This window comes from Artibeus jamaicensis, unplaced genomic scaffold, assembly GCF_021234435.1.
Source record: "Artibeus jamaicensis isolate MK-2021 breed Jamaican fruit bat unplaced genomic scaffold, CSHL_Jam_final contig_2170, whole genome shotgun sequence".
Lineage (NCBI taxonomy): Eukaryota > Metazoa > Chordata > Mammalia > Chiroptera > Phyllostomidae > Artibeus > Artibeus jamaicensis.
The window spans coordinates 881,841-900,397 of NW_026521445.1; the positions used below are offsets into that span (position 1 = coordinate 881,841).

General features: G+C 39.7%; 1 protein-coding gene across 3 annotated transcripts in view; it reads left to right on the top strand.

The window, feature by feature from the left end:
• Positions 1 to 18,557, top strand: part of HMCN1 (hemicentin 1) — a 389,618-nt gene that overhangs the window by 225,895 nt on the left and 145,166 nt on the right. For all 3 annotated transcript variants that reach the window (XM_053658522.1, XM_053658525.1, XM_053658524.1), the window contains exons 29-36: positions 1,789 to 1,915; positions 4,591 to 4,745; positions 8,431 to 8,709; positions 9,442 to 9,723; positions 10,515 to 10,623; positions 11,800 to 11,969; positions 13,025 to 13,179; positions 16,337 to 16,460. In XM_053658522.1, the coding sequence (XP_053514497.1) occupies positions 1,789 to 1,915; positions 4,591 to 4,745; positions 8,431 to 8,709; positions 9,442 to 9,723; positions 10,515 to 10,623; positions 11,800 to 11,969; positions 13,025 to 13,179; positions 16,337 to 16,460 (1,401 nt within the window). The remainder of the gene's footprint in view (positions 1 to 1,788; positions 1,916 to 4,590; positions 4,746 to 8,430; positions 8,710 to 9,441; positions 9,724 to 10,514; positions 10,624 to 11,799; positions 11,970 to 13,024; positions 13,180 to 16,336; positions 16,461 to 18,557) is intronic.

Here is an 18,557-nt window from a genome sequence, read left to right on the forward strand (position 1 = left end):
TGTACCAAAATTACCATTATTATATTTAAGGATAGGCTATAAAAACCGATAAATATTTTCTGTCATTAGTCTCGTTGGCATTTCTCCTGGCACACTCATTTGCTTTGAATTCTGTCTGTGTGCTAATGACTCTCAAATTTCCATCTCCGGCTGAGACTTCTCTAAACTCTAGTGATAGGCATCTAATCTTCTCCACGGCATCTTGACTTGAATAATTTGGTGGCACGGGAAACAGAATAGGCTCAACGGACATCTGTTCAGTCACCTTCGGTGATTCCCATCATAGCATCTTACACCTCCACCCACTTGCTTCTGCCAGAACCTGGCAGTCATTCTTCCCACCTCCCTCTCCCCTGCTCCTTAAATCTACACCTTCTTACGTCTACTTCCTGATTCCACGTTAAATCATTTACCCCTTTCTATTTCCACCAGGAAAATATCACATAAGCTGAATGAATACAGGGTGGGGCAAATGTAGGTTTAGAGTTGTCCATATGGAAAATAATACAATAATTAATAAATGATAGTACAAGAATAAACTCTGTGTTTCATGTACCCACAACTATAAACCAGCTTTTGCCCCGGCCTATGGGACAGTCTGCTAATTACTCCCCTTCCTTCACCCTTTGCCACGGGAATCCACTCTTCATTCAACAGCCAGTGTGGTCTTAAAACACAAATCTGATCACACTCCTCCCCTAACTGAAAGCCTGTAGTGATTGGAGATAAAACTCTTCATTTTCCTGAAGACAGGACCTAACTCATAACATGATGTAAAGGAAGAAGATTAGGTCTGGAAAGTGTGCAGGAAATTTTCAAAATGCTTGATAGTTCCAAGAATAAAAACTAGCATAGGCCACATTATACTCATATCCAGTTTTAGCATAGGAGCCTTGTAAAAGAGACAAGGGTAATGTATTTTTCAGCAGCACTCTGGTGTAACATGTAGGACTTGAACATTATAAGATTGACATTTGTTATGTCATTTATTATCTAAAATGCACAGCAGTACCCCTGAGCAGTGCAGCTCAGTTCGTTCGGCATTTTCCCGCAGAACAAAGGGTCCCTAGTTCAATTACTGGACTGGGCACATGCCTGGGTTGCAGGTTTGGTCCCTGGCCAGGGTATGTATAAGCAGCAACCAACCAATGTTTTTCACGTCGATGTTTCTCTTCCCCTTTTTTCTTTCTCCCTTCCCCTCCCTTTCGTGCAAGATGTGCAAGAGATACATTGATTGGTTGCCTCTCACATGCCCCCAACTGGGGACCTTGCCCACAACCCAGGCATGGGCCCTAACTGGGAATCGAACTGGCAGCCTTTTGGTTCACAGGCCAGCACTCAATCTACTGAGCCACACCAGCCAGGGCTCCCTTCCCCTCTCTTTAAAAATGAGTAATAAAATCTCTGTAAAAATTAAATATAAAAAATAACATGTATAGCAATAGTAAGTTGTATTAGTATAGCTTCACTTATATTGCAAACTCCTTTTGTACTGAGTTTAGTACTCCTCTAAATGAGTGAGTTTAGTACTCCTGGGTTTACTACTCTAAATGAGCGGAAGGAGTCCTATACTACCAAGAACTGCCCCTCTATCGAGCCTTTCATGAATGTGCTCCTGTGTTTGAATTCAGCATCTGGTTCTGTAGAAGTAATATGAAAAGGGATTATTGTATGACATTTTTATCAGTAAGATCCTGTTGAAATATCATAGAAATCATTGATTATCTGATCGCCTTCCACCCATTTTGCAAAGTTACAGATTTTAATGATAAAATGTCTTTGTTCAAGTCCCACCCACCATAATAGGTGCCAGTGCCCCAAATGAAGTCTCAGTTGTCCTCAACCATGACACTACCCTTGAATGCCAGGTCAAAGGCACTCCCTTCCCAGTTATTGACTGGTTCAAAGATGGCAAGTGAGTATCTTCTCTGTATTTGTTACCAGGGTCTGGGTGATAGGAAATAGGTGTGTAAATGCATGTGGATGTTCACCCTCATTTTTTTTTTTTACCACATGGAGTATTATAGAATGAGCATAACAGAAAAGCAACATTGCTCCAGAAAAGGTCTCACAGTCTTATAATACCTTTCATCCTTACAAATTACAAAGCTCTTTATAATTGCTGTGGATTTTATTTTAGAACCATAGAGAAACTCAAATTTATTATACACTAAATAGCCTGTCCATAGGCTAAGAATGAAAAATGCAACGTCCAAATGCAGAGGTCATTTTGCTTTGGCATGGAACTGTTGAATTATGAAAAAAAGAAAATTTGTTTATGACAGCAAGATGAATACCTAAGCTAGTTCTATATATGGGCCAAACAGGAACAACTACAGAAGAGCGATCAGATGTTTCTTAGACTTCAAGTTCCAGGGCTGCTTTGGTTTGCACACACTGATATAACCACATGGTTTGCATTGCTTATGGAAGCTCATTTCTCACAGTATGATCACGATTCATGTATTCATGTAGTTTCCGAGAGCAGGTGTCTAAGACCTAAGTAGCCAACAGTAAAAAATTGCAATGTATGAAATAAAGGATTGTATGCAAACTTTTTACAAGTCAGTAAGTCAAACAATAGCATACAAAAATGTTTGGAGGGTCAGAACAGACAATTAAAATATATTAGGTAAGCAATAAGTGGCCTAAAAGATGCTCACCCTCAATCATTTAGAGAACGTAAACAAAAATAATAAAATTTCATTATTCCCAGGTCAGATTGGCAAAAATATAAAAGTAAAATTTGAAAAATATCAAGTGGTTAGGGCTAGAGTATGGGAAATTAGGATATAGTTTTCCACTGGGGAGAAAGTAAATTAGGACTGTGAAAGGCAGTTTGTTGGTATCTGATGACATCTGGATGTTCACGTGCTGTCACGGAGCAGCTGCACTTTCGGCATCGAGGAGCAGGAAGCAGTCACGGTGCCCACGGGAAGGCTCGTGTGAGGGCAAGTCCTGCAACGCTGTGACGGCAGAAAAGCGAAAGCTGTCGAAAGCCCCACGTTAGGAAAACAGGTGGATAACTCATGGCGTGGTCGTACTATGAGACCCCGTGCAGCAATTGAAAAGAGTAAGATCAAACGCTGTCTACCAAAACTATTTCCATAGCAATGGCCGAGTGAAAAGTAGAACAAAGACACGGCACTATTTATGTATGAAAACTTTAGATCCCCTGGACATATACTTGTGGGGGGAAATGTTTCAAAGACCGTGTGGAAGAGTGCAAACCAAACTGCTAGTAGGGAGAAGTCTGCAAAGAAGACTCACACTAGGGGAAATAAACCAAGGAAAACTTTTCTTATTATAATGCTTACTTGTTTTGTTTGGCTAAGGTATTATGTTACTTGCATAATTAACAACCAGTGAAAGCTTTAAAGTTACTTAAATTTGAGTCACCTTATTAAGTATTCATTTTCTCAAACAGTTAAAATGCATTACACTTAGGCACTTTATTCTCTTAAACTTTTGAGAAATCTATACAAAATGCCATGCCAAGAAATAGTAAAGGATGCTACCAAAAAAGAAATGAAATTAAAAAAAAAAGAATATGGAAAATGTAAAAGCTAAAGAACTTATAAGTATGACACATGGACATGAACTAAAGGAAAGACTGTGGGTGGGAGAGGGTGTGCAGGGTGGAGGGGAGTGAAGGGGGAAAAATAGGATAACTGTAATAGCATAATCAATCAAATATATTAGAAATGAAATGTATTTCTATTTTATCTTCTAATCTGACTGGTGGCTTACTAGTATAGCAGTGCATCTAATTATTTATCATGGGGCAAAGTCACTGCAATTTCTTAAAAACTAGCTATGAGCATTCCTAAAAGAACATGATGGGTTTTAAAGATACAACTCTTGAGATATCGGAGGCTTCAATAACCATGATGTCCTGTGTATTAAATAAAGCTGCTGCCAATTATATAAAGTGAGCATTTTACAGATGTCAGTGAATGACTGCGTAGTAGGAAAAAAACCTCTTCAACAACTATATATGAGCTCCTCTTACCATAAATCTTTCAGTATCTATGATTATAAAACCACTCATATGATGTACTACAGTATCTACTTTCTAGAAAAGTTGGCATGGTCATTGCCTTTAGTAGGTAATAACCGTTTATTCTGCTGTGAATACTTTTCCAGATGTTGGAATGATATTGGTTTAAAAATAATAGTGATTGGCCTGGAGCTCCCATACTCTTAGTTTTTCTTTTCTCAAGAACGGTGGAAATGTTGGCTTTACAAACCAAAACTAAAACAAAAACAAAACAACCCAAAAGAGGAAACAGACGGGATGAGAGAATGAAGCAGATAATGATGCCAACAGGTTTCTATTAACGTTAGTCAACAATTAAAGTTTGAAATGAAGAAACATTTCATCTTACACTGATAATTATATAACATTTCTTAGTAAAGTGGTTTAATAGGAATACCAATCACATCGTTGTATTTTTGTAAGATTGATGCTAAAACTTTCTACTTTGATTTTTTAACCTCCTATGACTTACTGTTTTTTGTTGTAATTACTAAGAAAGAAAACATAGGGAAATAAAATGGACTCATGGGATAAAATCATATTTTTTATAGGCCCTTATTTTTGGAAGATCCTAACCTTGAACTTCTAGACAGAGGACAGGCTTTACGTTTAAAAAATGCACGGCGAAGTGACAAGGGGCGTTACCAGTGTACTGTGTCTAATGCAGCTGGCAAACAAGCCAAGGATATAAAGCTTACTGTCTACAGTAAGTGTGACTTTCTCATACCTGTTATTGTTATCAATTCTCAGTATAAATTAAAAAGCAGGATTTACTCTAATGTTCAATATTGTTTTATTCATACTGAATAATTTGGAATGCTACTTTGGAAGAGATAGATGATCTGTCTTTATGTGTTTTAGGCTAAAATGTTGCATCCAACTTTAATGCATTTTATCAATAAGTATGGATTTTTTTCAAGTGGTCCAGAGGTTTTTGTATGATATCAATTAAGAGGTCCATATTTCCTAATTGGTTAATATATACATAAATCAAATATCAATATCCTTAAAGGGACAAAAAAGATCCTCTAAAAAAAGTAAAGATGCGTGACATAGAATGAAGCTGATGGTATATAAACAACTCAATTATTCTGTTTTCATTTCACATTGGCCTTTATCCTGACCATGTTGTAATATTTTAAATGACTTATGTTCGTGCTGCTATTTTCTCTCAGCTAAGTCCCCATCGGAGATATGTAGCCCTCGCTCCACTAAAATTTTCAGTATCCCCTGAGGAAGGTGACTGCCAAAGTCATTTTCCTCTGTACACCCAGAGCCATAAGAAAGGCACATGAACTTCATGTTGTAGGTACAGAGAGTTACCCAGTAGAAAAAAAAAAGCACTCAGTAGTTCAGTCACGTTTAGTGTGGGTCTTTCGCTGCACGTTCTCTGTATAGCGCCTGGCACTCACGGCTTTTCCAGTGAAGCCGTCACGCTCTCTCACACTGCACGTGAAAGGCAGAAATGCACATTGTGCCTGAATAAGGAAAGAACGGAGATAAGAGCAAAAAATAAAAGAGATGGAGGGAGTAAAGAGGGGGGAACGGGAAAGAAGGAAGGAAGTAAAAGAGCTTTTAACATCCTTTCAGAAGATCGTGGAGACTCAGAGCTCGTAGTTCCGAGGCAAGGATTTTTAACCTGAGGTCAATGGGTGATGCTCAGGAGTTGGAGAGCCTCCCCAGATTGCATGAAAGTCTTGTGTCTATCTCGACATGGTGCATTTTAATGCTCAGTGTGTTCCTAACCTTTATCTGTAACACCCTGCCCCAAACAAAAGGAGAGGTCTAAGAAAAAGTATATATAAATTCAATTAAAACAGGAAGTGACATTTATTTGGCAAATTTGAGCAACAGATGGATGTTACATTGTTCTACGGTCAACTAGAAATGTTCTCTGAGTGATTTTCTTAATTTCACAATTACCAACTTTTTCAGGACAAATGTTCTTCCTTTGTAAAACTTTCATGGAGAACGGGCAGTTGTTTGAACCTATATTCTTAGATTCATTCATGTATCATGCAAATAAGCAGGCCATTTAGCTGATTTAGAAAGTCTTTATTATTTGAATGTGGAAATTTCCTGTGCATTTGTATCCAGGTCTGACCAATGTTGCTGAAAGTCAATTTTGAGCTCAGAAAATATATTCATTGCAAATTTGCAGGGGAATCAAATTCTCATTTTTGTTGGACAGCATGGGAAATGAATAAAACAGCCTGCGTCACTTGTGATTCAAACAGCAGAATGGCTAACACAGTATAAGCTTTGCGCGTAAATGCTATTTTTATCTGCTAATTTTAGGTTGAGTTCATTAAGTAAAAGGATCAAACTTACAGCTAAAAATTTCAAAATCTTTCAGTATTCAGGTTTGAAGACAAATTTCTTCATTCAGAAAAAAAAACTCAGCATGTGTTCAAAAAACTGTATGGTAGGACCAGCCATTATATTCAGCTTCTACTTCTGAAAAAAAATTTATGGAACTGATAGTGTTTCCGTTCATAAGAGCCAGTAAAACACACCATGAACACTACTGGTTTAATAACATATGAATATTTTACACAAAGTGCTTGCTAATGAATAATACAAGGAATAAAGTTAGACCTGTGAAACCTTATATTTCAGTGAGCTTTGTAAATTGATCTAAACCTTTTCCTGCCTTGTATTTTTACCTCTATCAGTTTTAACACATCTCAGCAGACTCCCCTTCAGATTGTAATGTATTAGCATTTTTCAACTTCTTGAAAACATTTTTCGTAGTTTTTTTTCGTACAGACTATTTTTAGAGGCTAATTCTTTAGTTGCTTCAAACTTAACATTGAGTTTTCAAATAAACAAAAAGCAGCTAAGTAATTTCAGTAACACCTATCACTTTGTCAAGAGCCAGGTTTAGTAGCTCTCGTCCTAAATTATATGTGAGAAAAGTCTGTGTATGTGAGTGTTTCTCGCTGTGAACCAGTTCAGAGAATGGTTATCAGAAAATATTGAGGTCATGTCTTCCGCAGCCAGGTCTCCTTGTCTATGATCCTTCTCCCACTGAAAGGAACCGAGGCTTCTTGGAGACACGTCAGTTCTAGGGCAGGGACAGGAATTTTGCAAGGTGAGCCTGGAGCACGTAGTGGTACCAGAAAGTAGGAAAATCGTAAAATGACATGAGTGTGTCAAGGGGACGTGGGAGTCAACTGATAGAGCTTCCAATGAACCGAACAGGAACAATTTGAACAACAAAACAGGTACCGTGGCCTTAGATTATAACCCGAAGTATAATTAAGTTTTTGTTCGTCCATATTGATAGGAATAAGTGATAGGATAAATAAATAAATTGGAGAAGAAAGACAAATCTACAATATAGAAGATTCCAAATAAATTATATAGCTGTTCCCCACTCGAGGACGTAGAACATGACTTCCTATCACATACATATGGGCTCGGAAGAGCGATTCATCTCCAAAGGAAAGGGGGATGGGGGGGAGAGAGCGACTCCACGCTGCAAAAATCTGGCGAAAACTGCCTTGACCATATTGGCCAGGTTCACATCAACAGTGATAACGAAGTCATGCTGATAAAATGTCCCCTTGATATGATGTCACCGGAATGGAACTTCTGTGATCTTCTTCCCAAGACCCGTAATGCTTGTCCAACCATAAGAAAAACATGCCATAAAATATCCTATTCTAAAATGAAAGTGTAATAAAATGATGTTAAGGGACTCAACTCAGGCACAGGCCATTTGGTTTCTCTTAAATTGTTGCAATTATAGCACAATCCCGGAGTGACCACGTTCCGAATGTGTAGCAGTTTTGAGCCACTTGAGTTGTTTTCCAACAGCAGAGTCCTCATGCAGTGCAAGAGGCCAGGCAACCACATGTAGCCAATTAGAGGAGTAAAGTTGAGTGATTGAGGTCTTGGCAATTCCAAAAGAGTAAAAAAATAAGGAAGAAGCAAAAGTTAAAGGCTCTGCAGCTATTACCAGTAGCTGGTTCTGAAAGCACTTAGACCTTCAGTATTTCTTGGGGACAGGGCATGAAGTTGAGTCCCATCTGGCATTTTTGCCCCCTTGGCCTGATTTCAAATGTTTATATCTACTTTACGTGGCATTTCATTTTGTTGTCCTTTGTTTGTCAAATGCGACATTCTTTGTACTGTAATATGATCTCTTGGACTTAAGTGAACCCCTGGAACTAAAGCTGTGACTTTCTGCTTTTCTTGAAATCTGAATCCAGAAAGGAAAGAAGGAGATCAAGCAATTAATTTATCAGTAGATAAATCACAAACTTCCTAATTGTCTTTCATTTATATTTACTTTAAGTGCATTATGTAAACTTCTATAGCATTTAAGATTTTGACACAGATGCTAAAGCTTAGAAAACTTGTTTCTGTTCTGAAATCCTCCATAGTTCCACCCAGTATCAAAGGAGGTAATGTCACCACGGAAATATCGGCCTTAATCAACACCATAATTAAACTGGAGTGTGAAACACGGGGGCTTCCCGTGCCAGCTATTACCTGGTATAAGGATGGTCAGCCAATCATATCCAGCTCGCAAGCACTCTACATTGATAAAGGCCAGTTTCTTCATATCCCTCGAGCGCAGGTCTCTGATTCGGCAACATATATGTGCCGTGTAACCAATGTGGCCGGAACTGCTGAAAAATCATTCCATGTGGATGTTTATGGTAAGGAGAAAATATGTGCTTTAATCATGTCTTTCTATCTGTGTTTTCTAATATGCTGACTTCCAGTTCTTCCACTAATAAAGTCCTGGCGGGTTTGATCATTTTCTATGTGCTTAGTAGGAATTAGAAGACTTTCTCCTGGGGTTTGGAAAAATATTTTTCAAAGCTACCATTAGCTTTGGATGGACCAAAGGAAGCGGTCCATCCATTTGGCCAACCATTTGCCTGTGACACTGGAGGCTACCAGATCTTTTTTTTTTTTGGTAGAAAGTGAAGTCATTTTTAGGACTAAGATCATTCTCCACAATTTGCTCTTCATAAGCCAGACACAATATAGAGCAGGAGTTTCAAGTTCATTTTCACTAGGGGGCCACATCAGCCTCCCAGTTGCCTTCAAAGAGCCGAAATAATGTTAGGACCGTATAAATGTAACTAATCCTTAACTGTTAAGGAGTTGAAATTAGCCCTGGCTGGTATAGCTCAGTGGATTGAGAGCAGGCCTCTAAACAAAAGGAGTTGAAATTATTTCAGCCCTTTGAAGGCAACTGCAAGGCTGACATGGCCCCCAGTGAAAACATCTCTGGTATAGAGTATCTCACAATATTTGGAGTAGTCATATATTGGCTGAACCAGGAAATTCTTTTCACAACAGCCTAGAAAGAGATGGACCTTAGGATTCCTATTTCAGTAGCATTCAAAGAAGTCCTGATACACTGCTTTTTTGCTACGTAGTTCCTCCAGTGATTGAAGGTGGCTTGGCTGTACCGCTGAATAAGCAGGTGGTTGTGTCTCATCCCCTGGTGCTGGAGTGCAAAGCTGCTGGCAATCCTCCGCCAGTCCTCACCTGGTTAAAGGATGGTGTCCCCGTGAAAGCCAGCGACAATATCCGCATAGAAGCTGGTGGAAAGAGACTGGAAATCACAAGTGCCCTGGAAGTAGACCGGGGACAGTATGTATGCATGGCTGCCAGTGTGGCGGGAGAAAAGGACATCAAGTATGACGTTGATGTCTTAGGTAAGTAAGATGCTGCTCTCTGGGTTCTCAGAGTCGTAGCCAGATCTGACTCCTTCATTAAACTTTTTTGATTTTGTCATGGAATAATAAAATAATCTTGGGGAAGGTTGAGTTTAGGGTTAGTTCTACTCCGGACAGCACATTCCTGAGTGGCGGATTTATAGCCACACAGTCCCAAGACCTAAAAACTCGCGTGACTCTCCCACTGATTTTGAGAGGTAGACTTTGTGTTTGTACGAGTACAGGTGCATTTTACATGTACGGTACCACCTGTCTGCAGTGAGCGAGAACATGGTCTTCCGCCCTGAGCACTGGGTTAGACAATAGGAACTGCAGCCTTTGGGTCTTTGTGGTTATTTTTTTCTTTCAGGGTTTTTGTTGTTCCTTTGTTTTTTGTTAGTCTCTGGGTCTTTGGAAGTCATCTTGCAACCCCGAGTCTTACTTCTTTACAACTTGAAAGCTTTTGAATAGAGACCCAGTTTTTTGAGGTTCCCTTCTCTTATCCTTATGAAAATAAGCAACATAACATACAAATCACCATTATTTACAGATGGCATCGGTAACACCATAGTGCTAGATTAATTGAGAAAAATCCACAGTATGTCAAAAGTATACTTACTGACCCTGGCAAGTGTGTATTGTAAAATGTACTTAGCATCACAAATTCCCTTCATGTACCAATTGCTATGATACTTAGCAACATTCTAAACTGCAGCTTAGTGTTGCTTAGAGTGACGGTACCTTTTTCTCATACACATGTCATTGCCTGGAACATCTCTGTTGCCTTCCAGTGCCGCCATCTGTAGAAGGAGGAGACGAAACGTCGTACTTCATAGTCATGGTTAACAACTTACTGGAGCTGGATTGCCAAGTGACAGGCTTTCCCCCACCAACTCTCATGTAAGGGTTTTGGTATGTCTTCTAAATACCTCCCACTTCTTTGCATGGCTGTTTTAGAGCTGTCTTGAAAGAGGTCCCGTGTCACCAGAAAGTGTCCGTACAAAATTACATTCTTCATATTCCTCTTTGAAAAGGCATATTCCATATACAAGAGGACTTTTCATTGATTCTCACAGCATCGGATCTGCTCAATTAGAGGAATTCCATGTTATGCCCTTAGAAATTACAATTTCAGTTTATGGAGACAGACTGTTCAGCAGTACCTGTTAGCTCTTCCTGAGGCGCTGAGATGTTTAATGAACAGCTCAGTAAAAAGAACTGTACCAGACCTGTTAGGGAAGTAGAGTTGACGTGCGTATCCAGGGTCCGGCAGAAGTCAGGCCTGCTGGAGTGTGGTTGGTCAGGTAATAATAATATGGTTGTCATAATTCATAGTTTTAATTTGAACATTCCACCTAGAATGTCACATAGTGTGCTTGAGTGGGATATTGTTGTTACAGAATTGCATGCCTATGATTCTGTAATAAAAGGGTTTATAATTAAAAAAGGGGCATTATTTGTGCTGGACCCTGCACGTTGACCAATTTTCTTCTCATTCCTTCATTCACAAAACATTTCTTGAACACCTGTCTTCCATTTCCAAGGTCTACAGGATGTGCAGCCAAGGCGCAGTCAACTGAGGGGACAAAATATGCCCCCATAGGATTTCGAAACTATGTGGGAAGTGATTAACTCAGAAGAAAGGAAACAATATAATGCTATGTAATTTCAGGGCTTTATTTCACAGACATTTTAGGGCTGTTTTCGTTTCGCGAGTTAATATTATTTAAACATTTGAAGTGAGTAGTATTTAGGGGCATTTTCCTCATTTTGTAACCAAACATGAGTAGAAGAAGGAGCAACTCAACATGTAGTTATGGGTTCCTATAGTTGGCCCAGGGTTCCTTTTTTCTTTTCCCCATGTATAGTTTTTTTAATAAAGTGAATAAACAGGAAACTAGGCAAATGCATAATTGAGAATTTATACACACACACACATGCACACACATCTAATATATAAATAAGTCTAGTTCCTTCAAGATATATACGTATCTCGACACACACACACATATTCCAGGAGCTTAATTATTTAAAATCTATATCCATGCTTCTTTTTTTTTTGCCTTATTTCTATAGGTGGCTGAAGGATGGCCAGCTGATCGATGAAAGGGACGGATTCAAGGTTTTACTAAACGGCCGCAAACTGGTTATTGCCCGGGCGCAGGTGTCAGACACAGGCCTTTATCGGTGTGTGGCAACCAACGCGGCTGGAGACCACAAGAAGGAATTCGAAGTGACTGTGCATGGTAGGCAGAGGAAGGGCTAAGAATGTTACATTTAAAATTAATTTTTGCATTGTTTCATTATCTAATTCAGATTGCAGCTCTGAATAAATCTTGAGTTGTGGAAAGTAATGTGAACAATGGGAATTTCAGTTAAATAATGGTAGATCTTAAATCAGTTTATTAATGCAGAGACTTACCCAAGAGATACCGAATGAACACTGACAGAGCTGAAATGTTAGGAACTGCTTAGAAGGCCAGGGTCTGAGGAATGAGAGTAAGATAAAAGAGGTAGGCAGAAAATTCTGAGTAAAAGGGTTACGTCAGCATTGAAGGGTTTAGCCAAAACGGGAGGGAGTGTGAGTAAAGTCATTTCCAGAAATGGAAGCTGAGGACGTTCTGTGGGGTCCAGGGCATGAAACTGCCTTCACAAAACTGGCACAACAGTGGGAAAACCATCACTGTAAGGACAGGAGCAACTTTCTGCCAGGTTCTTATGTGTCTTACTTGACGGCAGAACTTGGGAAAGCGGGACTGGAATGGGAAACTGGAGAAGCATTTGGAGGTCACTGCAGAGATTTCCACGAACGCCAACTCCACTTTCCTTTCTGTCTACACAGTCTTTTCTTCTTGCTTTTTCAGTCCCGTGACAGAGCATGGCAAATCCTGTTTCTCGGTCTCAACTCCAGGTCCCAGGGGAGGGAACCTGGCAGGGCCAGCTTAAATTGGGTTCCCACCCTGGGCTCCATCAGCCTTGCTGGGGGCAGAGTTATGCTCTATCAATCTGGGTACTGGAAACTGACCTGCTTTAACGAGCAGGTTCTTTACAAAGGGAAGGTCACAATAGATTAGGAAAACACACCAGAAGGTGTCAGCCAAACAAGCAGGCGGATTGCAGTTATTCTTTGGAGAATTAGAGACCCATATTTATGAAATGAGTAATCACTAAAAATATAAATTAAGTCCATGGGATAATATGATTTCACTTTTAACCAAACCGATTAAGGTTTCTTGTTCCCTCCCTCCCTGCTTCTTCCCTTCCTTTCCTCCATCCCATTTTCTTCCTCTCTTCACTCTAGTTCCTCCGACCATCAAATCCTCGGGTGTTTCTGAGAGAGCCGTAGTGAAATACAAGCCTCTCACCTTACAGTGCATAGCCAACGGCATTCCCAACCCATCCCTTACGTGGTTGAAAGATGGGCAGCCTGTGAACACGGCCCACGGAAACCTCAAAGTAAGTGTGCATATCAGTGAGCCCTGCACGGGAAAGTGACAGAGATCTTCCCGGAGTAGCACGTTCTTCTTTCCTAATCGTAGATGCTCCTACCATACAGATTTTGCAGAAAATTTATTGAAATGATATGTGTATTCCTTAGCAGTTTTAGAATTTAACTTCATATCTTGATTTGAAGAATGAGATTAATTAAACACTGATAACCTTAATAATGATATCAATTTTTAACTTTTGTTATTTTGATTTATGACTGCTTTAATGATTGATACATTGGTGTTTTACCCATGAACAATGTTCATCAACATTAAGTGAGCGTATCCCCAATATATTCACCAGAGACTAAGGTCAAGATCAAGTCATGTCTATATAAACCTAATTGAAATGTCTTGAAAAATATATTGTAACTAGTGTGTAAGCTTCAAGAGGGCAGAGATTCGATCCCTGTGAGTAAATTCATTCTGTAGCCTTCATCCTGAGTACAGTTCCTGGCATATACCTGTATCTCAGTATATGTTTGTTGGATAGATAGATTGATAGATAGATAGATTTGAAATCTAGGTAATTTAAGTGATGCATTTAAAATCCAGATTAATAGCTATTGCTACTAGGTTCAAGTTAATTGTTTAATGTGCACATGAGCTTCGCTTGTAGTGTGTTTTCAATAATGGGTTCTTTTCTCAGCACACATAGTGGATACCTGTTCACTTATTATTCCTATTAATCCTACTCCAAATCCAAGGGAATGAGTCTTACACTTTGGCTAATGAACGATTCAGTGTATAGCCTTCAAACACAATGCAGGTAATCAACTGTTTACTGGAAATAGATATTTATCACATAATCCTACAAAAGTATAGAGAAATATAGAGAGGTGTGACCACAGGTAATGAGGAAAGCCTTTAAGCATGAGTAATTTATGGAGAAAGCCTTTGAGCAGAGATCTGGAGAGGACATGGGAGTTAGATGGGTAGAATAATGGGAGAGAACTAATAGGGTATTTCAGTGAACAGGTACATGGGCCACCAACTTAAAGTAAAGGCAAAGATGACATCTCTTGAGGACCTGAAAGCAGCCAGTGGAGTGAGGAACAGAGAGCAAGCGTGAGGTAGCATTAGGGGGCGCCAGAGAGCAAGTAGAAGGCATTTAAGTAATATTAATGATTTCATTTCTACTTCAAAGCAATGGTAGATCTTTGAAGGGTTTTAAGAGAGGAGCAACATGGTCACGTATGCATTTTAAGCGGTTTCCCCCGCCCCTTTTGGAGAATGAGTTGAAGGATCAAGAGTAGATATGTAGAAATCAGTTAGGGCTTACTTGTCTAGGAGTGAGAGAAGATAGAAATTTGACTCCCATGCTGGCCATGGAGATGAGGGTACTTGGATATATGCAAGAGATATTTATGGGTTACCTCATTAGGGTTCAGTGATGATTGCTCACGAAAGGCGAGGGGGAGGAAATTACCAAGGAAAACTCAACAGGAATTTAACCTACATGAATGCACAGATTGTCATGCCATCCAGTGAGACAGGAGTCTCTGGAGGAGGGCAGGTTTGAGGGGTTTTAGACCTGGGGGGTTGAGCTGATTTTGAAATAACCTAGTGAAAATGTCAGGCAGACCACTGGATATATAGTCCCAGAGCTCAAAGGAGAGCTCTGGCCGGAGAGGCCGGCATATCGATGATTGTTGAAACCCTGGTCACAGTTGAGTTAAACCACAGGGAGAATAAACAGTAAGAAATAGGAGAGAGAAAACTGACCCAGTTAGTCATAAGAAATTGTGGCATTTAAAGACCATATGCAAAAGTGCAAAAGTGAGTATAAACATATGAATGTGCTCCTTAACATGTTTAGTACAGTATGGCTGGAGAATAGAGGGAGTTTACATGGGCATATGTGGAGAGAAGATCATTTGGGGTCAGGATGCGGTTAGGCTGGAGGGCTGTGCGAAGTTGGGATTTCATTCTGGGCAAAGTAGGGAGCCATGAATGAGTTTTGAGGGAGGACTGGGAAAAGGATCAAATTTGTCTTTTGGACAAATTATTCTTCTAACAGTATGCAAGATAGATTAACAGTTTGGGAGGTTGGAGACACTGGAATATAAATTAGGCTATTATAATCCCACAGTGGCTCTGAGAATGGAAAATGGAGGATCTGAGAAACACAGAGTGGTATAATTAATAGGAGAGTCCGAGTGGGCTCCAAAACCCAGGCGACTGGGAGAACAGCGGGTGCCATTAAAGAAGATTGGAAACAAGCAATGGGAAGTAGGTTTAGAGATACAGGAAACAGTTATGCACTTTGGGGGGATGTGTTAAATTTTGCATGCTAACCTGTCCAGCAGAAGCTGGAACCGCAAGTGCTGAGCTCAGGAGAGAAGTAAAGGCCAGCACTGCAAACCGAGGAGTTTGCCCAGGATTCTCTGCTGCAGCCAAGGGTTTGGCTGAAAACTATTAGCTAGTTGAGTTTCCTCTTTATGGGAGGAAGAAGCGGATTCTGGAAAGTCATCTAAGGAAGTCAGAGAATGACAGCTATGGGAAAATGCTGTGTCTTCAATACCCAGAGAGCAGAGTGATCAAGGAAAACATAGCCAACAATGCCAAATGCTGTAGATGACAAGATAACCGCTGAACCTCGCCGATTCCAAAATGAAGGTGGATGGTTGTAGTGAGATTAAGAGGGAAGTAAGGAAAAAACAGGAAGAAATTTATGTGCATTTCTGTTACTTACACTTTATAATTTTTATTGTTTTTCTGGCCCCTGTGACCATTTCATAAAAAAAACATTGTTGTTTTAGAACTATTCATGAAGTGTTATAGAAATGTGACCATGGTTTCTCAAATAGCTTAAATTTTAATCACATAACTCATAGTTCAGTGCTAAAGTCTTTGATTCAGTGGAGTTTTATGACTCTACCAGCAGGCTAGCCTTAGGTTATTTTGTGTTTTCCAATGAATAAAAGAAGCTTTTCAATCCAGTTAGTTTATTTTCTTGTGTAGGGTGAAGTAATTTGGCTCTAATCTTTTAAGAGATAATTAAGATACTGGCATGAAAGTATAATTGGATATTACAAACGCAAATGAGTTTGTCTCTCTCCACAAAGGTTTTCAAGTCCAAGTGTTAAGTACCAAATGCTACCATGCTTTCTGCTCCCAATTAGATACAGTCCTCTGGGCGAGTTCTGCAAGTCACCAGAGCCTTGATGGAAGATGCTGGCAGATACACGTGTGTTGCCACCAACGCAGCTGGAGAAGCACAGCAGCACATTCACCTGCACGTGCATGGTAATGCCCCCTCCCATGTCTTAACACGAGACTTTATTTTTAACGTGGTATGCTCATTTTTACTGAATTGCAGTATAAGCAAACAAGTGTTTATTTTAGCCTGTATTAAAAAAACAACTACTGTAATTATAATTGCTCACATGAAGGTCTTTAGTTTTCAGGTTGTCAAATAAGATGTACTAGGGCTTATAATTAAATGAACACACTACCCTGTGTCTTAAAGTATGTCAATTCTGTTGATAACTTTCTGAGGGTAACTTGTTGAAAAGACAAGTTGCAAGGTTGTTCCTTAGCATTGTCTGTGATTTTCTTGCCTGCCTAAAGGAGGGATTTTGTGAGAAGAAGCTATCCTTCAGGCAGGATCTTCTCTCTTGTGCTTTAATAAAAAAGTCCGGTGGCCATGGAACACCTCATGAACATTACAGCTCCACATTAGACTTGAAAGACTACCTGACCTTGAATGTGACACTTCTGTTTCTGGAGAGTCATCAGAAAGGGCTAAGAAGTATAGGGTTGAACTTTCCTAATTCAGCCAAGGATATCTGCAGAGAGCTATTCAAGATCTCTGCCTCAGCCTTATTTATTTTCTCTACATTATTCATGTGATTCCCGTTAAAACGTTCATTCATTCATTTGTTCATTCATTCATTCATTTACATAGTCACTGCACATTTACTGAAAAGTTTAGCCTGGATGAATGTCCCAGCCACTAGCTTAATTCCAGGTACATATTAGGCAGTCAGTGAATACTTAACCAATGAAAGAATAAATACTAAGTAAATTAAAAACATTTAAATTGAACATTGAATTCTTCTAATCTGTTTCTTCACATGTTTTCTTTTATTTAAATCAACCAGTTAGAAGATTCAAAACATCAGTTCGCTAAATGTTTCCAATAAACCAATTTATTCCCTAAATATGAACTTTTACGGACATCATACACACCAACCATGTTCCTTACAAGGACCTTGAACAACCAGTATCTGACTGTAACCATCTTGGAATGGGCTCACCAAACTTGAGGCTTTGGGGAGAGGCCGACCCTGTTCTCCCTTAAGTTGTCTTGAATTTACCTTGCTCCTCATAAGGCCTAATGCATGTCCCTCATGCTCTTTAGCAGCTGTCTCAGCATCTACTTGGACCTCCACTTCCATCTAACAGTAGGCTGGAAAGAGCTCGCTCTGTTTTCCTCATGTTTCTACCCTCAGGCCCCCTTTCTCCTCCTTCTGTAAGCTATTTACCTTCTCCTTTGCAAACATGTCTGTCCTTATCTGGTCTCCATTGTTGGCTAAGAGGAAACAGTTAAGTGGGATAGCTTGTTACATCCCAGTCATCTCACGCACTGGGGTCTGGCTGACCATGGCTTAAATTCTGTGCTAATCGTGATCTAGGTAACCTTGAGCTAACCACTTATTTTCTCTACATATCTGACTTGTGGAGTGCTTTTGAGGATTACAGACATTAGGTATAAAATATCTCCCACGTTTACTCTCCCAGGTTATCAAAAAGAAGGATGTTTTTGGTGTCTAGAATGGCTTGAAATACTTAAATGATGACTCTGTATTGGAGAACAGAATGTATGTCCCCAGAACCGTGAAGAATCAAACTTTATTATTTGGGGCACTCAAACTTCAATGCTCATAAAAATTGTACATATTGCATGTTAAAACTACAGTTTCCTGGGCTTGACCCAAGATCATCTGAAACCACATTCCTGATGCAAGGCATCTGTGTGCCATTACATGGAGAAACATTGGCCCAAACTCTGGAGACTGGACTAGAGCCTTGTCAGGGTGGTCAAGAATGACTGAAAACCAAAGGCCGTGAGGGAAAGCAAATATCTCATCAAATCCATAGCAAAAACAGAAGAGAAAAAGCAGAGCCACTACCTAGGAAAGCGTGTCTGTAAACCTAGGGTCTGATTATGGCAACAAAATATACCTTAGCAGGAGATGCAGTTAGGGTACACACAGCTACACGGAAAATCACCGGAGAGTGGGGATACAAGCTGGAAGACTATCTGGGTCCATGTGAGAAGAAAGAAGAACAGAAGATGAGTCCTTATAAGGATTTATTAAAAATGACCAAGTCAGATGG